Genomic DNA, 26,654 nt, shown 5'->3' with positions numbered 1-26,654 from the left:
ATTGAGGGCTGCCCCCTTGCACGACTGAGGCATACATGCAATTTTGCAGAGTGCAGTGTTCACTTGTGTGCAGTGGAGTGCTGTGTGGAGCGCAGGCAGTGTTGCCAGATGTTTTGGGAGAAAAATAAGCAACTGCCATCCTGAGAACATGCACAGAAGAAGCGACCGAAGACCTTTTGAAAAAGGCAGTCACGTCACGTGCCTTGTCAGAGAAGGCCTTGCTCTTGGCGAGCATCTATGTGATAGCTAAACTCCACGTACTGTATATGACCGAGGCAGACACAGGGGCCGTGGTCAACATGGGAAAAGTTGCTTTCCTTCCAGTTGGCTAACTGGACACGTAGCCTAGTCATCAAGTGTCATTCCGAACAAGAAATTGGTTAACCCATTGACGCCTAAGGCACCTGCAAAAAAGGGTGCTGAATGCCTGGGCCCTTTTTAAGAAAAGCTGCCCTCAGCCTATAAAAACCTAAATATCTCAGCTTCTGAAGCACATAGAAATATGTACTTGTAGGCACAAGTTGCATTTAAACGCTAAGATCCTCATCTTTCATTAGAATGTGTTCATTCATCTCAAACAAACAGAGATTTTTAATAAAGTTGTCTCAAATATCATGAGCCTGAATGTTGCGTAATGCAGCTCCAGGCGCCAGGGCCAATGTTGCACAATGCAACACCAGGCATCAATGGGTTAATTTCCTCCTTTGGCAGATGCCTGAAATTGTGGGCGTGACATAGATATTTGAGGGCGAAATCAGATGGAGATTTATTGCTGCCTACTACCCAAGTGTTGTGCACCCCCTCCCCCTCAACAGGTTACTTAAAAAAACAAACATGGCTGCCACCCAATCTACTACCTTAAAACGGTCTTTATTCTGACACGTAGGCTATTTACTTAGATATTCCAAACTGAAGCGAGAAATCAACAATGTAATGTCCAACTATGTCGCTGGATCTAATTATTGCCTATTTCCCGATTCCGTCGTCTGTAGGAATTACACAGCTCAACTAGCCTATGTAAGTTAAGCGCTAATGCGAAGAACGTAATTCCTGCTGTAGAATCGCCGTAACATCAAATGCGTACTGACGTCATAGGGCAGGACTCTCGTTAGTGCCGTTTGTGACGAACGCCTTATCAGATACCTTCATGACGGAAGTCATATCTGATCAGAGATCTGTCTATGTAGAGAGGGAGTCATCGCGCCACTGCCTTTCATTTCGACCAGGGCCAGGGAATGGGATTTCGCAATGTTGTTGTAGGCTAACTTGTACGTGAGAAAAACCAACTTGCCATTGAGAAACATTAAGCTACAAACATCCCAATTTTTTTTTAAATCACCGGCAGAGCAGAAGCAAACATCAAGCCCAACCCTGAGAAGAACCAGCCCAAAAACCCGCAACTTGCGACTGTACTGTAAATATAAAGCGACTGCTCAAAAAAAAGAAGCTCAAAGTCAATCATAATAAATGGAATTGACAACACTGCGAGCGCGAGCATGAGAATGAGATTGCATGGACAGACTATGCATGTAGTTTGCACTCCACCTCCTTTCCCTTACATGAACTAGGTCACATATTGTATCTATAGCATGGGTATGCTAAGGTCACTGGTCCCCTCTGTGCCTATAGATGCACTTCGAGGAATAGATAAGGAACTCTAGAGGACACAAAGGAAAATTGGAGCTGGGGAGTCAAAGTGCAGTGTGTGTGTGTGTGGGGGGGGGTCAAAAGTACTGTGCTAGAGAGAGAGAGAGAGAGAGAGAGAGAGAGAGAGAGAGAGAGAGAGAGAGAGAGAGAGAGAGAGTGAGAGTGAGAGTGAGAGAGAGAGAGAGAGAGAGAGAGAGAGACTGTGTCTATATGTGTGTGTGTGAGGGAGAGTCTGTGTCCTTATGAGATCAAGAGAGAGAGAGAGAGAGAGTGTGAGAGAGAGTTTTTGTGTTTATGAAAGAGAGAGAGAGGGAGCGAGAGTGTGTGTGTGAGAGAGACTGAGTGCTTCTGGCTGCCTTCCCATTGTCTCCAGCACGCCGCTCTGATTGTTTTAGGAAGACGCTCTCACCTTCCTTTCAACCCCCTGACCAACCACCGCGTGCACACACACGCACACACACACACCTCCCTTTCCCCCTTTTGTACTACCTCCCCCCCACCACACTCTACTACACACACACACACACACCACTGCTGCACTATAAATACACAGTCATGGGGACCTTAAATAGACTGGCAAGAAACTCCATCAGCACAAGAGCGTAAACACTAACTTCTGTCCATTCTAGAATCCCTGGTGGAATGTTTGTAGAATCCCTGTCTTTCTATCTGGAAAGCATCTAAACTCATTTGCCAATACATTTGGTACACCTTGCTAGGACTGGAACTGCCTTACCTTGTCATGATGCTATTATAAATTAAATTTGCTGTTACCGATGTGACAATGATAAAGTCATAGTGCATTACTAAAGGCCCTGTGTCATGTCATCGTGTGTGTAGTACTAGGTTGTGAACTTTTCAATTACTAATACAGCCTTCCACTGGTGGAACGGTGCATATTATAGGGATACCTGCCTGCAACAGTAGTCAAGTGGACTGTGGTGTTGCAACGATGCTCGATTAACACTAAGGGGCCCAAAGCGTGCCGAGAAAACATCCCCCACACCAAACTGGCATCATGCAATGACGTTTGTACTTGATGCTACTCCATTCCGTGTTGTGGTGCAACGATTTTGCATGTGAAGTCATGCTTCACAACTCCGCAGAAAAGCAGTTTTGTCACGCGACCAGGCTTGCACAGTTTTCCCACCGTCGAGGCAAATATCTGTTGCCCGTGACGAATTTGTACACGTGCACACACATGCGGCAGAGGGCTCAAGCCGGAGTGTTATCCAGACGCTGTAGCTTGATACCATGTTGCATTGTGCGTGAGTATCCCAGTCGTTTATCAGCTTCTGCAATCCCCAGTCCAGCCCTTCTGTCACCAACAACCATGTCACATTCAGTCAATTAAATCACCTTTCTTCCCCATTCTGATGCTCGATTTGAACTGAAGGGCCGGAAAAGGACCCGGGCTAGACTTTAACCCAGGTCACCGGCACAGCCGCCCAGTGCCCTACCCAGAGGCGTTTCTAGGGTAAGTCGGGGCCCCAAGCGAAAATTCAAAAGAATGAACATTTGCAGCACTCTTGTAGTTTAGTTGTCATCCATCTATAGGCTTGGGGGCGCCTAGCCTGGTGACAAGATGCGACTCTGGCCCTACCGTCGGAGCCACAGTAGGGCCAAAGAGGAATGGATTTTAACTGTGCGGATAGACCAGGCGCGATGCGATTCAAGCGACAGAGTGCAGCAGCAAGCGATACGAGCGATTGATGAGACTAGAGTATGTCCGTACAGGCAGAAGGAAAAGCATTCAAGCATTCCCATTGGCTGTGGTCACTGACCTCTATACAGTCATTGGCTGTCGCGGCTTGTCGCCGAACCGCGTCATAGAAAGTTGAAAAGATTTCAACTTCAAACTGTCGCGCGACTCAATACAAAGTCAATTACTTCCGTCGCTCGCCTCGCTCAGATTGCCGCTGGTGTATTTCTGCGGTAATTGTGCAAACTCCTCACTCCAAACCTGGTGACGACAAGCTCTTCTGGTCAGGCTAGCGGGAACTAGTGTTGCCAGATTGGGCGGGTACCCACCCCATTGGGCTACTTGGGATGGGCGTCTGCGGGTAAAAAAGGCATAAATTGGCCATTTGGCATTTTTTTCCCCGCGGAAGTCAATGTAATTTGTTGAAATTGGGTGGAATTTAGCGCATTTTGGCGTTTTTGAGAACCTTTTTGTCCGGGATTTGATCAGACACATCTGGCAACACTGGCGGGAACCGGGCCGGCACCAGCACTGTTCAAGCCGGCTTGAAGTCAACACAAGTTCAGTCAGTAGTGGGCCTTTCCTGTGACTGGAAGATGGAGACAGAGACAAGTGGTGCAAGGCGGAGAATTTGCCTGCGTAGGCCTACAGTACATGTGACCAAGGCCGTCCTGCGTAGGCCTACAGTACATGTGACCGAGGCCGTCCTGCGTAGGCCTACAGTACATGTGACCGAGGCCGTCCTGCGTAGGCCTACACAGTACATGTGACCAAGGCCGTCCTGCGTAGGTCTACAGTACATGTACATGTCCTGTGTAGGCCTACAGTACATGTGACCAAGGCCGTCCTGCGTAGGCCTACAGTACATGTACATGTCCTGCGTAGGCCTACAGTACATGTGACGAAGGCCGTCCTGCGTACTTCTCCACTCGGGGCTCAAACTCTCGACCTTCCAGTCAACGCTCTAGTTCGGGCATGGGAGGCACTGGTATGACAGTAGAAAGTAGGGGTCGACCGATACAAGTTTTTTTAATGGCCGATGCGATACCAATTTTTTTTTTCATCACCCTTGGTCGATACCCATTTTCCGATACCCGATATTTGGGGCCGATATGGGTAAAAAAAAAAGGTTAAAAAATGACAAATATTCCAGGTCTCAAGTTAAAAATAAACATTCCTTTAACATTATCAAATTGAGGTAGAACTTGTAACATTTAAACACCCACTCTAACAATCAAGTAATGTCTAACAATCAAGTAATACAAAAATAAAGTGTCGAATGACATAAAATAATAAATATTGCGTATCGGCCAAAACCACACGCGTATCGGCCGATACGATACACTTAAAAAATGCAAATATCGGCCCGATACCGATACCAATATATATATATCGGTCTATCCTTAGTAGAAAGAGTGTAAGTCCATCCACTGTAGGTCCACTTTCAAGGATTATTCAAGTCATGCAACATTTTGTCCCAACAGAGTCTTCAGCGGGCATGTGATGTAGCTCAGTGCTATGACGCTTCGGGTTTGCTAAAATGTTCTACCCCGGAACTCTGATGGTTGGCACCCTTTACACACACACACGAACGCACACACACAGGGAAGCCGAGAAGAGGGGACAAAGAGGTCAGTTGCCCCAGGCCCAGAGAGAAAGGGGGGCCCAGAATTCGATCCTCATTACGTTGTATGTATTGGACTGGGGGCCCTTTCAAATGGCTTTGTCCCGGGCCCGGCAAAAGCTGTCAGCGGCCCTGCACACGCACACACACACACACACACACTATGTCTGACAGTGGAGCCACCACACTACATAAATTGTAGTGCAAGGAGAGAACGTGCACTACAGTAAGTGTGCCAGGAGTGTGTACACACAGACACACACCCACACAGATACACACCTAATCACCACACAGACACACCTTGAGTGGAGCCAGTACACTGCTCCAAGTTGTCGTGGACCTTTCCTGTGCTGTTAAGGGAAATGTGTTGCATGGTGGAGAACGTGCCCGTTGAAACATACAAGCACACATTCCAGTTTTGAAGTTTTTGAAGTGGAGCCATCACCCTGAACAAAAAGTAATTGTGAAAAAGCCAGCCATGGCCCTTTCCCGTAGTGGAGACAGGTAAATGTGATACACCAAGCCGGAGAATGTGCAGACACACACACACACACACAAACACACCCAAGATGAAGTGGAGAACGTGCCTCTGGAAGCACATACTGCACACACACACACACACACACACACACACACACACACACACACACACACACACACACACACACACACACACACACACACACACACACACACACACACACACAAATGGCGAACGTGCCGGTAGAAACACAGTCACAAGGCCAGACAAACAGAAATGTTTATCACCATCAATGTTTATTTTTAATCTCCTTTGTTTTTTTAAGAACTGCATGACAATGGGGCACAGGGGTAATCTTTTTCATTGGGATATTTTTGTGTGTACAAAGTAATATGCATTTAAAAGCAATACACATTATTAAGTATCTAAGGGTTTGCGGTCTAAACAAAGCATCAATAGAATATCAACATCACATAACATATCAACGTTCTTTATATACATGTAGACTTCTGATGCCTTCTGCTTGCAGGGGCCTATACTAAGAAGATGGTTCAGGAGTAAACCAGGTTAAGTTGAGAGGTAAATCATCTAATAGAAGAGCCTGGAGAAATGAGGCCTCCAGGCTCTTCTAATAGGTAATTTACCTCTTAATGGTGCAAAGTGTAGGATGTGGCCATAGTAGGCATTGCAACTACACTGCTTATTGAAACTGTGCTGTCTACTGCCCAATTTGGTGAATATTTACCAAACAATAAATGAATAATTACTAGTATGACCAAAGTGCAGTGAGTTTTGAAGGTAAAAATGACAATTTTTGGAAATTCAAAATGGCAGACCATGGAGAAGCAACTGGGGACATTGAGAATGGACTAGCTCCGAAACGTCTGTTTCTCCAGTTAAACCTCAGACTTCTGTTGTTCAATTTCGGCTTTAATACACTTTTTCACACAAGCCTTGTGTGCGCCTCCTTTTTTCCGATTATCGTGTGTGTATGAAAAGTGCAATTTTCCCAGTCATAATGAATATGTAGAATTTGATGGTGGTGGTAAGTATTTGTGAAAAAGGTAACATTTGTGAATAGCCAGCATGAATTCTGGAAATGAACAACTAAAAATCAAGACAAGCTGCACACCCCCAACCCAAACTCCTACACGTGTATAATAATTAAAAAAAAAAAATATCAATTACAATGATTCTTGATTGAGACATTAATCAATACCTTAAAATGGGGTTTAAAATTGACTTTAAATGCGAGTAAACGGTTTTGATATGACTTAATTATAATGTTCCCAGGCAGATTTTTGGTCACAACCTCAACACAAACAAAATTCTGTGCACCCCCTGCAATGTCTAGTGCAGTAATTTAATCTGGTTTCTTGAAAATAGGGACTCCAGGCTCTCCTATTAGATGATTTACCTCTTAACTCAGCCTGGTTTACTCCTGAACTGGCTTCTTATATAGGCCCCTGGTTCTTGGAATGGATTGTGCACATCCCAGGAAAAGGTGCAGGACAAAGGCTGGTCTTTTAAGTTTGAACCAATAGGTCACACCAATCAGTTTTTCATACTTGTTTATTGATAGTGTGATTAACCTATATGCATGTCTGTGCCACAGTTTTTAATAGAGATGCACCGGATCCTGATTTTTAGGATCCTGCCGGATACCGGATCCACTGCTTAAGATCCTGCCGGATCCGGAACCGGATACCGGATCCTACGAAAGGGTTGAAACACATAGCCTACTCACACACGTGGGCCCTTTTTATCACGTTGGCTCAAACTATTTTGACTGAAAAGCCTCGGCTACCGGATCCTGGATCCTGGAACCGGATCCGGATAGTCTGAAAAACCCTATTATCCTGCCTGATCCGGAACCGGATCTTGGATCCTGTACATCCCTAGTTTTTAAACATGGCTTTTGTGCCACAACACAGGACCCACCTAACTCCCTATCAGAGTGTAAGGGTTAAAGGGGTATGCCACTATTTTGGGGCTTAATACAGTTAAAATCGTTGGCTGGGGTTTATAACAGGTACTAACCCCAACTCCGATGAAGTTGGGACGTTTGGTAAACAGTGAATAAAATCAAAATGCTATCATTTTCAAAACACTCAATCTATTCATTAGATGGAGAATAGTGAAAAGACAACATATTAAGTGTTAAAACCGAGAAAAAATATTGTTTTGGGGGACATATGTACTCATTTCTAATTTGAGAAATCCAACAGGTCTCAAAAGAGTTGGGACGGGGACAATAAATGGCAGCAAATGTCGAGGAAGACTAAAAACAAAACAAAAGACAACACTTAACAGTTAAATACATTAACCGATGAGATGATTTTATATAAAAAACAGTGTTAATTCCTATCTTGGACATGATTTCACCAGCTTAAATGGTGGGTGTATTCCTTGTCATGTTTTGCAATGTTTTCCTTTCTGTAGTGCTTACAGTGTGACAGGTCTTGACCAAAAAACCCACCATTTTATCACATGCTGGTCCTTATGATGGAGCCAAACTGTTAAAACATAGTAGAGAATGCAATTTGACCTTACTATGTGGCAGTAATCGAAGATCTCCCTTCAAAATATAATGCATGAGTGGCTTTTCATGCTGTTTAAAACCCATTTATACCATTCAGCACTGTATTTAACTCTACAGATGAGTGAGAACATCTTAACCAATGCACTACTGCATCCGCATGCCATCATGGAGGCTGACTTTTGAAGCTAGCACTAACACAAGTTGGATGGTCCATTTTCACTGTAGCACAGGATGTGCAATGCTCTATTATTGTCAAAAAGAATGGACTTCTACAACTTCTGCTGACTTCTGTAAGCAAAGGACCGTTTCCCATGTCTTCTGGGTCTATTTCAAGTGAACTCAGGTGCTTAGGAGAATGTTAAACCCCTGTGTCATTTTCATGCATTAAGCATTCTTAATATGGTCAATTTTCAATAGCTCTAGCACTCCAGGAATTAGAGTGAGACTACAGCCAATATATATTTCATGATGTCATGAACCTATACAATGATTTTATTAACAAAAATATGTCTTATATACACTCAATCGTGGTAAATCAAAGGGAATTCAAAAATGTATGTAATAACTATGGTAATTATTCCCTTTTCATCTTTAATTCTGAGTGACTCAGCCTCTCTGTGATGATCTTATACCTGGACACCTATATTGTCCGTCAGTACAATTCATTTTGAAATGTTCTTCTTTGTTGTTTTATCTTATTTGGATGTTTACTAAATTTCACTGATCCCCGTCCCAACTCTTTTGAGACGTGTTGGATTTATCAAATTAGAAATGAGTACATATGTCCCCCAAAACAATATTTTTTCTCGGTTTTAACACTTAATATGTTGTCTTTTCACTATTCTCCATCTAATGAATAGATTGAATGTTTTGAAAATGATAGCATTTTGATTTTATTCATTGTTTACCAAACGTCCCAACTTCATCGGAGTTGGGGTTTGTAGTAAAGTGTCTTATTTTTCATGTTAAGCGTTGTCTTGCTTTAAGACAAGTTAAAAGAGGGAATATGTCTCTAAGCTAGTGAAAGTCAATGGATCCGTGTAGCATTGTAGCATGCCTTTAACATAATGGCCACACCCTTGGGTGCCAGGCATGTTCTAATCACCACTCAGACTGTGTTTGTACAGAATCTGATGAAGACTGTGAAGTCAAAACGTAATAATGCAGCCATGAAATAATAAAAGAAAACAAAAAGGATTTAAGTGTGCGGACCTCTCACAACAGGCCTTTATAGGCATCATATGGACAACATAAGACACATAATAATAATGACGTGGACAGCAGCGCTTGTGGTCAAAAGGGGACATGAACTGTATATCCGTGGTCCCCTGGTGACGTTTCCCGGTCTGGATGGCGGGCCCCGAGTGATACAGGGCTCGGCCGGGAAGTGAAACGTGGGATTGATGAGCAGCAGGGAGGCTATGGCGTTGGTATGCTCTGCAAGGGTACAAAAAGAACAAAACAGTCAGCTTCAACCAGGATTGTTGTGCTCCCACGAGTGAAAACCAAAATCGAAAGCTGCTATGGTTCCAATTCTGGTTCTGGTATTGGTTTGAGTGGTGTCATTGACATTCTTGCTGTCGCTGGTTTCAGCATTGGTTCCAGTGGCGTCACTGGCGTTCCCTCTGGGCTTGAGGCAGAATGCCAAAATTGTTACAAAATTGTGCCCAGACCAAAACCCATGCATAAACCTAACCTGCCACAGGCCGTTGCGGAGCACGAGTCAACACACGCACAACAACGTGAAGTGCAAAAACGCGATAGACGGTTCAAGTAAGTTGACTTGAGTAAGTAAGTAAGACTTGAGTAAGTAAGTAAAAAAGTAAGTTGATCTTAAGTATGATCTGAAGTATTTTTTGGGGCTTTTTGGCCTTTATCATGACAGGACAGTATGAGAGGAGACAGGAAACAATTGTGAGAGATGGGGTAGGGTTAGGAAAGACATGTGATCTTACCTACGTGATGCAGTGTTGTGGTGGCTGTGGCGTCGCTGGTGTTCCCTGCCGGTTCGCGGCAGTCTCCACTAGCGCAGCATGAACACACGACGTCAACTCCGTCCACCGACAGCCACCTGTCATCAGCGGTGGAAAGAAATACTTACTCATATTGTTGCAAGACAGAGGCATGCTCAGTCCCTTTAAAGAAATGTGAAAAAATGTTCCAGTGGATGGTCTTTGGTTCAAGGTACTTGTCCAAAGTTTGTTGAAAAGAAAAAAAAAATCTTCACCAAGGCACTCCAAAAAGTTAAAATGTCTTAACTGTAATGACATGTCCAGTGAGGAGTTTTTAAAATTGCCCCATGCGTAGCGGCAGTAGTTGATTGCTTAATTGCCCACAGTTAGTGACACCTCCCCCATCACCGACTTAAGTGTAGCCCCTCAAACAGATCTTAGGGAAAAAACAAACATAACAAACACAGCATGAACACACAACATCAGCGTCGTCCAGGGGTGGAATGAAAGTCACTAATTACATTTACAGTACAGGTACTGTAAATAAGTAGCTTCATGAGTACATAGTAATTTTAATAATTTAGTAATTGGACAGGTCAGCTGTCCCAGGCCCATGGAGAAAGGGGGCCCAGAATTAGGACTTCTGTACAGTACAGTATGTACTGGGTCCAGTGTTACCAGATTGGGCTGTTTCCCGCCCAGATTGGGCTGCTTAGGATGGCCGTGTGCGGGTAAAAATGGCAGTTTGCAGAAAAGCCCGCCCAATTTTTGCCATAGGAATCAATAGAATTGGGCGGGATTTTGAGCTTCTAGGCAGGTTTTGAGCAGGTTTTTGGGCTAGAAATCCTCAGCCTCATCTGGCAACCCTGACTGGGTCCTGTATTGGGGCCATTCACGTGACTTTGACCCAGCCCCTGAGTAGCAGTGCTTGCTCAAGGGTTTTGTGCACACAAGTGCTCACTGCACACAAAGAAATTGCATTTATGTCTCACTCGTGCAAGGGGGCAGCCCCCAATGGCGCCCCAAGGGAGTAGTGTGGCAGGACGGTACCATGCTTAGGGTACCTCAGCCATGGAGGAGGATTAGGGAGAGCACTGGTTAATTACTACCCCCCACCAACCTGGCGGGTCAGGAGTCAAACCGGTAACCTTTGGGCTACAAGTCTGACGCTCCAACTACTTACCCATGACTGCCCATAAATGTGTGTGCACGCATGCATTTCATGCTGTACTGGGGTGAGTTTCTCAATAGAGAAGTTGTTAGCCTGTTAGCAACTTTGGTAGTTGCCAATGGGAAAATGTATTGAAAACAACAAAGTAGCTAATGTAGTAAGCAACTTTGGTTTTGAGAAATTCACCCCTGACCTGTCGGTAGGCCGGTGCAGGAAGCATGAGGGCATGTGTTTCTACATGTAAATAAAATAAACAAATAGAAACTGAGTAACTGAGCCTTTTCTTGAACTTAAATACAAACAATTGATACACAGAATATACGCTATTCTGATATCATAGATAAGCTACCTGCCAAATTGGCTAGTGACATTGAAATTGTTACCAGCCACAGCCAAGTTTTACCAGCATTTGGCTGGTTTGCAGGTGCCAGTGTCAAGCCCTGGTGTGCACGCATGCATTTCATGCTGTACTGGGGTGAGTTTCTCAAGAGAGAAGTTGTTAGCCTGTTAACAACTTTGGTAGTTGCCAATGGGAAAATGTATTGAAAACAACCAAGTAGCTAATGTAGTAAGCAACTTTGGTTTTGAGAAATTCCCCCCTGACCTGTCGGTAGGCCGGTGCAGGAAGCATGCCTTGTTGAGCGGGTCTGGAGGCGTCCACACTGGCACAGCCCTCAGGGTACAACGGAGGAAGACCTGCAGGCAACAATAATATAAAGGAGATTTCAAACTATGTTTCAATACATTACATTACATTACATTACATTGTCTGTGTGTATGCTCAATCTTGTTGTGTTTAATTTTGTTCCGATGTTATGTAGCTGTGGTTGTCTTGACTCTTGTGGTTTTATTGTAATGTAACTTTTCAAGCCGCCTTCTTGGCCAGGACTCAATGGAAGAAGAGTTAGTCTAACTCAGTGGTTCCCAAACTTTTTTCCCTGCGCACCCCCTTGTACATTTTAATGTGGTTCGCGCACCCCCCAAGCGAATTTATGGTGTGCTGATGGCCACGCAAGCATGGATTTACTGCGGATTCACTGCACATTATGCACAGTCGTTTTGGGGAATCCTCTTTTCCAATAGTCAATGAGTTAAACTGCACTTCATTTGACCCTTCAAGCATACAATTCACCATGCAATTAAAAACAAATGAATATGCATTAATGCTAGATATAAAACACACATATCCACCATTGCTCTATTCAGCTCGCGCACCCCCTAATGGCAGGCCGCGCACCCCCAGGGGTGCACGCACCCCAGTTTGGGAAACCCTCTAACTCATTGGGACTTTACAGGTCAAATAAAGGTTAAATAAAAATAAAAATTACATTACATTTCCCCCTTTTCTACATGTGATTTGGCGGCCCCCTGTGTCGGTTTTATGTCACTGTCTCGCAGAATTGCTGATTCACACAAATTTGATGGTACACCTGCTGTGGTCCAGAGGGGAAGCAACTCTATCAACACGTCTGTCAACTGTTTGAGCGTCTTATAATAGTAATGATAATAATAATAATAGTAGTAATTTTATCTAAAACGCCTTTCAAGATACCCAGGAATACTGAACAATAAAAGTGTGAGGCTAAAGAGAAAACACACATGCACGCCCGCACACACACATCAGCCACACACACACACACACACCCACACACAATTTGGCTCTTGGTGTCCTGTCTGAAGTAGAATGCTGGGACGCTGAAGCGCAGAATGTTCAGGGCAGATCGGGCAGCAAACTGGGGGAAGGAGGAGGAGAAGGAGGAAGAGGAGGAGGAAGAGGAAGAAGATGACATCGGGCTGTCCACCAGACACCTGTGAAGAAAGGACACATATCAAACGATAAACCATTAATTAAGTTTTAAAAAAAAAACAAAAAAAAACGATACACCAGTGTTTTCATTACATTCCAGAAGCTAGTAAAAAGACATTACATTACATTACATTTAGCAGATGCCTTTGACCAAAGCGACTTACAAGGGAAGCTCCCTCAGAAAAGACCGAAGGGTAACACTTTACTTGAGGCCGGCGTCATATGCATGTCATTACAGTGTCATAACAGTGTCATGGCAGAGTGATGACCGAATGTCACTTAAGGTCAACAGTCATAAAATGTTTATGACATGGACACAATGTTTATTACTTATCTATGACTGTGTCATGACAAAAATGAGGCTGAAGGGCAAACAAATCCCTCGACCGTATGGCCACAAATAACACACAAACATGTTTTCATTTGCTCCAACCTCATGGCAGGCCACCATTTAGAGACTACTGCACCGTCAATCAAATAAAATAACTATGCTCATTGGTCCTTTCAACAACTTTAATAGCTCTCCAAAATAAAGTGTCAGCCCGAAAAAAAGAAAAAAAAAGGCTTCTTTCAAACAAATGGGGAACTAACTACCACTTGCATGAATAGAGCAATAATTGGCGAGGAGACGCACAACTAAAGGCCTACATCAGATAGCCACATGCGTCCATTTGATGTGGCCCCCAGAGCCTTTACAAAAGACAACTTTTAAATCCAAATTCAAACGGCTACTCAACATTCTTAAATTGCTACCTACAACAAGAGTTTTGCGAATGTAAGATTAACCAAAGACATAGGCTTCATCTACATTTAATTACAATGTGCAGGAATATCATTGCTGCCAAATTATTTCAGCATACGCTATGTTTTATTATTGACATGGGCTAGTTGTCTGTGGCATCCGGCCCTCGGTCAATATTCTAAACTCAATGCGGCCCTCGAGCCTAAATAATTGCCCACCTCTGGCCTACATTTATGATGTGCACACACTACACACACACTAACCCTTGGTTAATGATGAGCGGGAGTGCTGGTTGGGAGAGGGATCCGGGTCCGGGTCCAGGATCGGGAGTGAGCGTGGCTGCACAGTAATCCACATAGAGGCGCAGGGGAGGGTGCAGGGGGGCGGAGACCATCGCCTCCAGGTACAGGGGCGCCCCCTGCAGGAGCAGAGTAGAACTGCTCACAGACTCCCAGTTCTCTGGAACCACCAATGACTGCACATTACATTACATTACCTTACATTACATTACATTACGCTTAAAGGGACTTTTTTAAAGGGACACTGTGCAGGAAATGGTCAAAAAAGGTACTGCAACTATGCTGCTCATTGAAACTGGGCTGCCTATTACCAAATTTGATCTTAACATGTAAGTTTACTAAGTAATAAACACATATTTTCTTTTATGGGCCAAGTTAAGTCATTTTTGCAGCTAAAAATGGCTATTTTTGGAAATTCAAAATGGCGGACCATGGAGAAGATGTTTGAATCATGTATGAAAAGTGCAATTTCTCCAGTCATAATGAATACTTAGAATTTGATGCTGATGGTACGTATTCATGAAAAAGGTAACATTAGTGAATGGGCAGCATGAATTCTGTAAATAAACAACTAAAAATCTCACACAGTGTCCCTTTAAAAATACAACTTACAGTTATTATTTTTCAGGGCATTGGTTACAGTCCCTGAAGCAATGAGGGGTTAGTAATTACTAGTTAGTAGTTACTAATAAATGTTGATTGATTGATTGATTGACAGATTGAGTTGCACATGTGTATGAAATGTGCTATAAAAAATGGCCTTGCCTTGATTGATTGATTGATTGATTGATTGACTGCTTGATTGCTTGATTGATTGATTGATTGATTGATTGATTGACTGCTTGATTGATTGACTGATTGATTGATTGCCTCACCCGTCATGACTCTTATTGAGAAGCTGAGGAGGCCGGCTGCCAACATGGTGGATGTCATGGGTAGCCATGTGGGGGACTGGGGCTCCCCACTCACCAACACCTTCCTGCAGGGGACAGGACACATCAACAGCTACAGCCTACAGACCAGGGCTTAACACTAACACACGCCAGGTAGCCAAATGCGGGTGAAAGTCGGCGTTGGCTAGTAGATACCGAAGGTTCACTAGCCATTCTGGCGGGTCCGTTACTATTCTGAATGATGAGGCACCGCATTTTGTAGTTTTTTTCTTCGGACCGTCTTTGCTACAAATGCAATACAATGCGATTTTGCGAGCCTACAATACCCATGAAGCACCTGTGTCACGTGTCATCTGTGTCTAACGCAAGCCAGGAATCATCTGATAGAGCTAGTCTTGCGAAGAGGAGTGACAGCGAGCTACCGGGACATCAGCGTGCGTTTGGAAATGTCACTGGAAACCTTCACGTGGAAATAAAGTAGCGAAGTTCATCTCAACTGACCTGTTTTGCGATCTATCATTAGCCTAATCAGGGCCGGTTTTTAGCATAGGCCGGCTAGGCGGTCGCCTAGAGCGCCATGTGAAGAAGGGGCGCCGAAATGGCGCTCTCCTATGCATAATTTTGCGATATGAAGTTTTTTTATGAAGTCGCAATCAACAGAGAGTGGCGAAAGCGCTCCTCACGGCAAAGCGCCCCTCAGCCAATAGTAATATCTCTTCCAACTGTCTCTGGGAAGTCTGTGAACCAATAAACAGACAGTTCTGAGAAAGGGGGCGGGACGAGTGACAGCGTGCGATTTTGATTGCGTGCGATTGACTCACTCGAAAGACAGAGGGGGCAAGCGCAAACAGTAGTGCTGCTCTGCCGGATGGAGATTATTATGTTCTCATTAAACCACTCATTGCATGATGCAGGAGTTTCAGAGGGTGTTTTGGAACTATGTGATTTAATCAGCAACCGTTTGTGATTATGGAAAGCCTAATAGTTATGAGGTTACTATTTGGAATTAGAGAGAAAAAGAGCTTTGTTTTTGATCAGAGAAATCGCTAGTTAGCATGCTAACATTAGCCAAGTATGCCAAGCAATGAAATCCAGTAAAGTAGCTGTTAGTAGCCTACTCACTACTCACTAACACCCACCTGATATCATAATACTTGCTTAGGTTGACAAGCAATGTAAAGTAAGACTGGTGCAATTTTTAAAACAATTTTAGCTGCCATATCTCCTTCCATCCACATGAATTACCTGCTTGTTGTAAGCTTAAAAAAACATTAATTTCCAGACCAGAATGACATAGCCTACATTAATCATGTAACAGAACCATGCACAGCAGACAAGTGAGGCTATTTACTATATTTTGTATATTATGAAATTCAATAGCGTGACAGCTCTTCTCCCTTTCTCTCACCCTGTCCCTCCAAACACATAGATAGCCCCCTTCTCATTCTCCTACTCACAAATGCACCACTATTTCCAGTCCAGAAATGAAATTGGTTTGGAAGACAGCACAAATGTGTAGCTTATTAAAATTGTTATGCTGCCATGCTTTGTGATGCTGTAGATAGTGTAGATCAATGCAGACCTCCTTGGTAGGCTTATTGTCTACACATGCATTTTACATGCAAATGTACTGTATCACTCTCCTGGCATTTCAATTTCACGTTACAATTCAAACACATTGGGGGCCCCACCACCATCACATCCAACACACCACATAGTGAAGCTACTTTCATGCGACTCAATCTGATGTGTTGGTCGCCTGTCAAAAAGAACCACAAATCCATTTGATGAAAAACGGTTATTGTTCTTGATGCTATTTAGTTAAGCTTACTAAGGATATTAGTCTTGTGTTCTGTGAGGTATAAGAAAGATTTTTTTTTTTCTTTCAAAGGTAGGGGGGGGGGGCGCCAGAAATCAAACTCGCCTAGGGCACCAAAGAAGCCAGAACCGGCCCTGAGTACAATACTTAGTAGTAGTGGACATTAAAATGACCAAAGCGAGAGGAAAACACGTCAGTCTGTCTTATCTTGTGAAAGTCTCAAGACTGATTAGCGCAGTGATAAGACAAGGACACATGCGGCATTAATAATGTTTGGTTTAAATTATTTTCTGATTTGCCTGTAGGCCTATGTCTTCATACCTTAATATTCCTCCATGTTTCTTGTGCTGTTGTTCCCGACTGTCAAACCATTCTTAAAAAACGCGCAGTAGTAGCCTTCCAGACACAAAAGCATCCCATTGCATGTCCCTTCGCAGGTGCCCGTCTCGCCTTGCGCGCAAGTATTTTAAACAACTCACTATTAAACGGAATGAAAGGAAGTCGTAGCCCCTTTTGTAGTGACCGCATCTGTGTGTGCTTTCTAGTGGATGCTTTTATAAGCAAATAGGCCTATTCCAGAAGAGGTGTTATTCCACATCCATGACCGAGGACAGGCGAACTTGGCAATGACTACGCTATGCGCATTAATTTGGACGGCGACCTCCACAGATAGGCCTATATGATATGAAGAAGTCCCTCCAGATTAAAGACGAAAATATTTTGCTCTCGTGTATCTAACATTTGTGTCCTTCCACAACACTGTGCTTGGTGTTTCTGCATGGTAAATATACTATAGGCTATGCCATTCCTCAGATCAGTAAATCTGTTCTTTGCATAGCATGCATGCATGGACCAGTTAATAGGCCTAACAATTCTAATTATTAGGCCCTATAGCATATTATATCATACCATATTATATTATATTATATATATTATATTAGCTTACATTACATTATTAGGGCCTACAGCTTATTATATAATTCATTAAAGCTGCTATGATGGTTAAGAAAATTATGGCTGGTGAAAAGGCCCAATGGCTAGTGAGTCAGGAAAACCACTAGCCAAAATGGCTGGTAAGCGAAAAAGTTAGTGTCAAGCACTGCTACAGACTACACACATCGGTTGGCTGGTCTTCATTTAGAGCCCTGGTTACAGATAGACTAGCCTGATTATCATCGACTTTCAAATCTCTTTGAGACTTGGTCTGACCAAGAGCATAACAATTAACATTTCCCAAACGGCATTTCCCAAATGGCCTCCCTTGGTTTGCTAATGATTGTTTGCTTCCCAACAAAGTGGGAGGAGTTCCCGTATTTGCGGGAACTCAGAAAGTACTTGCATTGCTCTTGACCTGACTGGTAGCAACGCTGAAGCTGTTGCGTCACTAGGAGGGCATGGCCTGGCTACACATATAGGCTACTACCCTGCTCAAAAAAATAATGAGAACACCAAAATAGGGGCCGCTGTGGCCCAGCACGCTAAGCCCCCCACATTTGGGCTTACATTGCCCACGGGGACCCCAGTTCACGTCCGGCCGGGTCATTTCCCGGCTCTGCCCCATCTCTCTCTCCCAGTCATTTACGGTCTACTCTCACACTGTACTATAATAATAAAGGCCAAAAGGCCCCCGAAAAAATACTTAAAAAACAGAACACCAAAACAATGCAAAGCAATGTCAAGTTAATCAACTCCAAGTTAATCCAAAGTGAACTGCTGGCACCAGACTTGTACGAAATTCCAAATGGAAAGAATTAAATTCAAAGTAATGCCATTATACGAACACTAGGTGGTGGTGTTCTATGTATTTTCAATGGGTGGTGTAGCTTAAATTCAAAGAAATTCAAGGTAATGGCACCACCTAGTGTTCGTATTATGGCATTATTTTGAATGGAAATTCTTTCCATTCGGAATTTCGTACAAGCCTGCTGGCACAGGTCGAGTAGCGAGTTCGGAGGCTGTATGTAAACCGGCTCTGACTCAAGTTTGGTCTCCTAAGGGGCGCTGTTCTGGCTACACACTCTACAGCGCTATGGGGACTCCATTCAAGACATCAAGAGTGCGTTACAATATGCGGCCTTGCCTCCTCCACTTGTGCTTGTTTCCTCACCCCGCCTCCTGGCCCCTCCTCCGTGGAGAAAACGATAAAGTTTCCCAGCTGTCAGCCTAGCCACAACAACTTTTGAGGGACTGTTTTTCATTCACCATCCCAATTGCAAATGAGAAAAGGAGTTTACAATTGAGCTTTTGCAAGATATTGAAATATAATGCTGTTGTCAGTGATGTCATCATGACATATTACTGCCTGGTACGAGGAAACAAGCACAGGTGGAAGAGGCAGGGTCGCATATTGTAACGTACTCCAAGACTTCAAAGTTCTCTAACGGTAGGAAGGAAAAATAACATTTTTGTAGGTTTTTAACCAATGTTACAAAAAAACAAGGCGTCACGTCTCCCACCCATGAACATAAGTTATTTAGAACAGAACATTTTTCTTCATTTAGCGCTCTGATAACTAACAATATGTATGATGTGGACAAGGGCCAAAACTAATTCAAGACAACTTTTGGACAGTTGTTGCACATTTTCGCCTAGTCATGGATTAGTTTTGTTGGTGTGTGGGCTGTGTGTAGGGGTGCTAGGACTTATCTAAAGGGCTTTTTTTATGTCCCAAACAGAGCAACAGTAAATATCTGATGCATAAACATGTGCGAAAGTTTTTGCTTCTACTGATTTTGTAGACATTTAAGTGGCTGGGGTCAAAATGACCTCAAGGATCACGGATGTAACCTAAATCTGAGGATAACAGGAGGGTTCACCGTGTTGTTGGAATGGTCCCTTCGTCAGCAGTGTGGGCCTACCTCTTGAAACGGCATTCAATGGGCACTACCTTTGGCTCCCCCTTCTGGATGAGGATGCCACTGCGGGTTTTAAATGGTAGAGGGGTCAACACCAGTTTATTAGTGTACACAAGCCAGTCACCCTCCACCTAATAAACAGAAACACAAACATGTTTCAGAAGGAGTTTAAAAAAAAACATCATGGAGAGGCAGTAAGATACACTTTATTACACCAAGAAACCTATTCGCTATCCTGCCTTGACTCACATATGAATGTAGTGGACCTATCCCATTCCTAATCCAAAAGGGTTCAATATGATATAGGTACAGTATACCTTTTCGAGCTACTACAGCTTAACTCATCTGGGAGGGCTGTCCACAAGGTTAAGGGGTGTGTTTATAGGATTTTTTGACCATTCTTCCAAAAGTGCAGTGTTGAGGTCACACACAGATGTTGGTCGAGGAGGCCTGGCTCTCAGTCTCTGCTCTACGTAACTCATCCCAAAGGTGACAATTGACAATTCCATGCTCCCAAAGTTGTGGGGACAGCTTGGGAGCACGCTCCCTCCTCTTCCAACATTACATTAGGCCTACACTTAGCTGACGCTTTCATTTTATTCAAAGCGACTTACAGTTATTATTTTTCAGGGAATTGGTTACAGGCCCTGGAGCAATGTTGGGTTCGGTGCCTTGCTCAAGGGCACTTCAGCCATGGATGGAGATGTAGGGAGAGGTCAGGGGGGATTCGAACCTGCAACCCCTAGATTGAAAGACCAACTCTCTAACCACTAGGCCACGGCTGCCCCATGACTGTGTGACTGGGCTGGTGTGTGCACCAGTGCACAAAGCACGTCCAGGCCCATTGAAAACATTATCAGAATATGGAAGACTATGGATTCACTCAGTGGTGGAACAACTGCACCCGGGGCCCCAGGGCAAAACACTGATAACCCAACCCCAAAACACACACACACACACACACACACACACACACACACACACACACACACACACACACACACACACACACACACACACACACACACACACACACACACACACACACACACACACACACACACACCTGCCCCAATCATCTGTAAAAGGTCTACTGACTTAATTAGAAATTCAGAAAGTAGTAGCCTAGGCTACATATAGGCCTAGAGAGGCAAAGTCAAATTTCAAAAAGCAAAAAGACAGCTGCCTAGCAGCCTTACCTCAGAGTCTGTACCGCAGTCTTGCAAACCAGCAGTCAGAAGCATTCGGTTGGGAGTCAGCAGGTCCACCTGAGGTGCACATGGGCTGGGGGGTTGGTGCCCAAACTCGATTAAGTCCTCACCCAGTCGGAGGAAAATGGGAGAGAAGGGCACACTTCGGCCGAAAAACTTTCTCTCAACCGAAATTTCCCAGTTCTTTTCCCCACATTCCACACTCAAACCAATTATCGCATTGATGCTGACGTCCTTTTGTGTGTTTTCCGAATATTTGACGCACACGGTGAGTAAAATTGTAAAGATAAATCCTGTTGTCTTTGGACATGAATACGTGCATTTTAACGGCAAATCCCTCATGTTGATTGATAGGCTACTTCACATTTGAGGTAGATGGAACCTTTCAGCTTCCAGCACGTTGTATACGGGGGCTGAATTGAGTGACGCACTCCAGGACCACAACACAGAAGCATCAGCTGACAAGGCACACGTCAAAACGCTGTTTCGCAGCATATGGCAAACGTTTGAAATCTTTTTCCAATGCCATAGTCCTTTAAATAGATTTCAAGAGCATATCACGCAAAGACTGGCAGACTGCAGCAGTTCAATATGGAGTCAAGTGAGCGAAGTGAAATCGATTGGGGATCTAAGCTAGCATGTGATGATGATGACCATATGTCAGACAACGTGAAAGGCTGGCCGGAGACATTACTTATGAACGTTCACGTTGGTCTAGAACTACCCCGGCCACTCTCTGATGATGCCAAGTGCTCTTTTGCGGCAGGCGAGTGTTTTTATTTCCACTACGGCTGCGATGGGCATGATGACCGCGGCTGGGGATGCGGCTACCGCACCGTGCAGACGCTGTGCTCCTGGCTGTGCAGGAGCTGGTCCCCTCCGAAGGGGCAATGCAGGTCTCCGCCGAGCCTGCCCGACATCCAGCGAGCTCTGGTCACGATGGGTGACAAACCACCGACTTTCGCCGGGTCCCGGGAGTGGATAGGGACGTTCGAGGCGTCGCTCATTTTGGACTACTACTACGATGTGCCTTGTCGTATCGTCCACGTCCCAGGTGGTGGGGCGCACTTGGAAGAGGCAGCGCTAGACTTGCACCAGCATTTTAGCACACACGGCTCGCCGGTCATGATGGGAGGTGATCGGGACAACTCTTCTAAGGGCATTTTGGGGGTGTGCAGCGGGACACAGGGCAGCTACTTGCTGGTCATGGACCCCCACTACTATGGCCCGCCACTGAATATGGACACGGTGCAAAGGAAAGGGTGGGTGTCGTGGAAGAAAGTGAGCAGCCTGGATAGCTGCTCATTTTACAACCTTTGTCTTCCTCAGACCGCACCTAAATGAGCCTGGACGTCCAACTTTATTAAATCAAATGTAAAATGATGGCGACTGAGACCATTACCCCATGGTTATTATCGCAGTGTTGTCAAGTCAGCTGGTTGACACTGGAGATACATTGAAGGACTGTGGTTGACGCGAGATGGTGGCGCCACAGTGTGGTCAAAATACGCAACTGATTTTGAAATGCTCAGAAATGTAGGCCTACCGGTAAGGGACTGTACGTTATTTACCGGGGGGGGAGGGCTGGTGCGCTGGAAGTCCGGTCCAAAAAAAAAATCATGGCCCTCCCCCACCACCTCAATTTTTTCGCCATGGCCCTCCCCCCACTTCAATTTTGTTTTCCCATGGCCCTCCCCCCACAGGTACAAAAATGTAAATGCTAACTATAATTTTTGGTGCTCTTGTGTGAGAAGACCTTGCGCCATTTAACCCCGACGCACGGCGCCCTCCAGCTCTGTTTCGCTATCCTTGTCGACTTAAACATTTGGTCATGTCAGTGCATGGCAATTGTCACAGAGAGATGTGCACGAACAGTGTAGCCTATTAACTGTTCTGTTCAACTTTGAACCGAGAGATTCGAGGCGGCTGCTCAACTGCGGAATCTCGAAGTGAACCCCCCACCCTCTCTTCTCTCTCGCTCTGCCCGCATGATTGACAACCTAGAGTCTAGGTTGTCAATCATGCGGTCCTAGACCAAGTTGCGTGAGCAAGCGGTCTCACCTGCAGGATGACTCGAGTTGGTGGGATACAGGGTTGAAGTAGGCGTAGGCCTATGGCTCCAAACAGTAGCTCTAGCCTAGACTATTTCAAAACGTGTTTTTATTTTCCCAAAAGTAGACATTCTTGTGGACACAGATGAACAATTAAACAAACCGCTGCATTTTTAGGGTGGCGCGCTCCAGTTTGACAGCTGATAATGCCGGTTGGAAGAAAATAGGCTACATTTCACTTCGAGATTCCGAAGTTGAGTAGCCGCCTCGAAGCTCTGTCCAAAGTTAGTAGGCTTGTTCGTGCACATCTCTCTGTGCCTTGCGATGCACTGACACATCACCAAATGTTCAAGTCGACTATGATAATGAGCGAAACAGCTGGAGGGGCGCCCTGCGTTGGGCACGGTGACCGCGATTTCCTCGACATGAGACCTCAACATCTGGTATATTAGCCTATTCTAGGTCTGATTCCAAAAATTAACGGGCATGCCAAGTGCCGTCACGGTGGTAGGCCTATACGGCTCTGGTTATGGCTAGGTAGGCTATTACAGTGGCTATGTGGAACTGTGCCTAAACCAAAACTAATTCCTAAACAACCTGTCAGTGAAAATGTGTGCACCAACCTAACAACATGCCAAATTATGCCTTTACCAAAACATATTCCTAAACTTAACCTGTCAGTGAATAATTGTAGGCCTATTTTGTAACAGCATGGCACTTCTGCATAACTGATCTTAATCCATAGGCTACAGAAGACGTTACTGGCGCGAAATCTGACATAACCACTCAAACCAGATGTTGATCCAGGACCAACTTTGCGATGTTGTTCCAGCAGTAGCCTAACCCGAGGAAATCGCGGTCACCGTTATGGCACAAGGTCTTTTCCACACAAAAGCACCAAAAATGATATTTAGCCTAGGCTAACACATAATTCGGTATGCCTACACGCATCCCTAGGTATTCCTAGGGATGACTACAGATACACGCTTCAGTGCTTAAGTATGCACCCGGGACCTTGCATCGCAAAGCGATGTGTTTCAGAGAAGTATTGCATTTTTTATTATTATTTAAAATAAAATAAATAATTTTTTTCCCCATGGCCCTCCCCCTAACTCCGATTTTTTTTGCCATGGCCCTCCCCCCCCCACCTCATTTTTTTTCATCATGGCCCTCCCCCCCCTACGCACCAGCCCTCCCCCCCCGGTAAATTACGAACAGTCCCTAAATGTCGTGTAAATTAAATAACTGAGACAGAGAGGCGTCAGATTTGATTTCAAGTTTAGACTTGATGGACAAGATGCCATACAATGATGACGAGCAGAACGGCAAGCAACACAAAATGTCAGCTGGGATACTATAGCCTACAGATGTTAGCCTACTAGTCTGCATGTGAAATCAGTCCTCCCCTTATGCATGCATGATGTTGCATTCTGTCTCGCCATACACTGATTTAAATGTAGAATTATTGCTAATTTATTTTCTTAAATTTCTTAATTTCATCTGAGAGTTTTAACTATGTGGAATACATTTGGCTAGTCAGAGGGTTACACAATTTCAAGTTCTTTAAGCAAAACATGGGAAAACACACTTGAACTTGAACAAACCAGTGAAATAAAACATTGCTTCAAAGCCAAAACATGTCACGGACGTATTGTGTTTAAGTCACAGTGAGTTTAACATTTGAGGTTATTTTTCCTCAAATGTTAAACTACACTTAACTAACCCCATCAAGAAAAGTGGTCTCTGTCCTGAGGTGGAGAGTCCAATTTAAGCTTAATGCTCATATTTTTGAGTGTACGATGTCTGCTGTAGAGCATGACACGGGAGTGGATTTTCACTCCCGTCCCATCCCGATCCCAGAAAAAAAATCCCATCCCGGACTGGAGTAAAAGAAAGAAATCCCATCCCGTCCACTCCTGAAAAGGTCTCCCAATCCTGCCCACTCCCACTGAAAATCAACCCCACTCCCATTTCGTCAAAAAAAACCAAGGGTTTTTTGTTTGTTTTTTTAGAGAAAAAATAAGCGGCATTCCCGTTCCCGTACATTTTTATTCCCGCTCCTGCCCGCTCCCATTCATCTATATTCCCGCTCCTGCCTGCTCCCGTTCATCTTTAAAATTTTGAATCCCGCGGGACCCACGTGAATTCCTGAAAAATGTCATCCTCTAGTCTGCTGGTTTCAACATTGCTGTGAAGCAGGTTTACCACTTCCTGCAGCGAGGGTTATCACTTAACCATGTTCTTGGAATAGGCTACCCCCTTGTTACACACTGTTGAAGCACCTAATATATTTTTTTCCCTTTTTTAACGTTGACACAAGTTCTTAATATTGTTTTAATGTATTGCTAACATAATGGAACCTAATTGCATTACAAGAGCTAAATGGAACTACAGTCTTGGCCACACAGTCTCTGCAGGGGGTTTCACAGTTGTAGCAAAAAACAGGGAAAACAACCCAGGTAGCAAGCACAGTCGGCCCGATCTTGGCAGAATGTCAGCACTGTCGGCTGAGTGTCAGCTCGGCTGGAACACTGGTTCCTGTGACTCAGCCAACACTTCATAGAACATTGAAAATAACTGTCACTTCATGCAGCAACCAAGCCAACACTCGGCCGACACTGAAAATAACTGTCAGTCTCATGCAGTAACTGAGCCGACACTGTCGGCATAAGGTAATAGGGCCATTATTGGGCCGAGGACAAAGCCAGAATTGGGCCGACTGTCAGCACTCGCGAAAAAAGGATAGGACCAACAATGGGCCAGATAAACTTTGCTACCTGGGAAGTTGCTGTAGGCCTACTATTGTGGTGACTTAGTGTTGCTGTGGGCAGAGGCGATTCTAGGGTTAGGAGGGGCCCCAAGTAGCCTGGGATCACCCATACTGCCTTTAGTTCTACACAATCGTTTCGATCTGATTAGATCTGGTGTTATAAATGATAGAAGATTTATAAATCACTGGGAGCATTAACAGTGTTGCGGACTTCTATCATTTATTTCAGTTACTCTATTTTGTCCAGCACCTGTACCACTGATGTGCGCGCATTCTCCACCTTCTAGATCTAGTGTTAACCAGGCAGGGCCCCAAGCGAAAATTCAAAGGAATGAACATTTCTACTGAAATTGCCACTACTGTGCCGTTATTCACCATACAGGGGCTTGGGAGCCCCAAGCAGCTTCCTGCCTAGCCTGGTGACAAGATACACCTCTGGCTGTGGGCACACCAAAGTACATCTCCGGAGTAAGGAGTCCACACACTTAAAATCCTTGTTTTTTATTATTATTATTATTTCATGGTGAGGGAAATCTGTACTGCTAATCAGACTAAATGGGGCCTGATTAAGACTGAAGTAACTACAGTGTACAAATAAGGCTCCTCAAACAGCCATAGGGTCACACAATTTCAAATTCTTTAAGCAAAACATGGGGGTGGCACCTAAAACATGATAAGGTTCCTCAAAGAACATTTAGTTACCACTGTGATCTTTTCGCTAGAGACTAACACAGAACCACTACCTAACAAGCTAATATGGTGCAAAAATGAAGTTTTTACCTTTTTTTTTTTTTCATTTACCTTTACTGCACTTTTAGGGGTCGACACTCACTTCCTTGAACTAGTTTGGAACTATGTCAATGGCGATAAGTGTGTCAAAGGCTTCATGAGTCACCATCTTTATGTAAAAATGGAACATGGAGGTCATCAGGATTAGCCTAACTCCTATTTCTATGGCTCTGGGTTCCCTAAAAGGTTCCTCAGAGTAACTTAAGGGGTTTCCACTAGCCAGGCCATACCCTCCTAGTGACGTAACAGCTTCAGCGTTGCTTCCAGTCAGGTCAAGAGTCAATCCAAGTACTTTCTGA

General features: G+C 44.3%; 2 protein-coding genes across 2 annotated transcripts in view; one reads left to right on the top strand and one right to left on the bottom strand.

Moving 5' to 3' along the window:
* Positions 1-21,087, bottom strand: part of LOC134437419 (zona pellucida sperm-binding protein 3-like) — a 23,179-nt gene extending 2,092 nt beyond the window's left edge. Inside the window, exons 1-7 of the mRNA XM_063186908.1 lie at positions 20,734-21,087; positions 19,538-19,665; positions 14,843-14,946; positions 13,932-14,127; positions 12,772-12,928; positions 11,724-11,815; positions 9,952-10,067 (exon numbers count right to left, since the gene is read on the bottom strand). Of these exons, the coding sequence (XP_063042978.1) occupies positions 9,952-10,067; positions 11,724-11,815; positions 12,772-12,928; positions 13,932-14,127; positions 14,843-14,946; positions 19,538-19,665; positions 20,734-21,087 (1,147 nt within the window). The remainder of the gene's footprint in view (positions 1-9,951; positions 10,068-11,723; positions 11,816-12,771; positions 12,929-13,931; positions 14,128-14,842; positions 14,947-19,537; positions 19,666-20,733) is intronic.
* Positions 21,088-21,164: 77 nt separating this feature from the next.
* ufsp1 (UFM1-specific peptidase 1 (non-functional)) lies at positions 21,165-24,507 on the top strand. The gene is made up of 2 exons (XM_063187509.1): positions 21,165-22,293; positions 24,015-24,507. The coding sequence occupies exon 1, from the start codon at positions 21,337-21,339 to the stop codon at positions 22,087-22,089; it is 753 nt and encodes a 250-aa protein (XP_063043579.1). The 5' UTR covers positions 21,165-21,336; the 3' UTR covers positions 22,090-22,293; positions 24,015-24,507.
* Positions 24,508-26,654: the final 2,147 nt, after the last annotated feature.

The sequence above is a fragment of the Engraulis encrasicolus genome, chromosome 21, assembly GCF_034702125.1.
Source record: "Engraulis encrasicolus isolate BLACKSEA-1 chromosome 21, IST_EnEncr_1.0, whole genome shotgun sequence".
NCBI lineage: Eukaryota > Metazoa > Chordata > Actinopteri > Clupeiformes > Engraulidae > Engraulis > Engraulis encrasicolus.
This window is presented reverse-complemented; position numbering and strand designations above follow the sequence as displayed.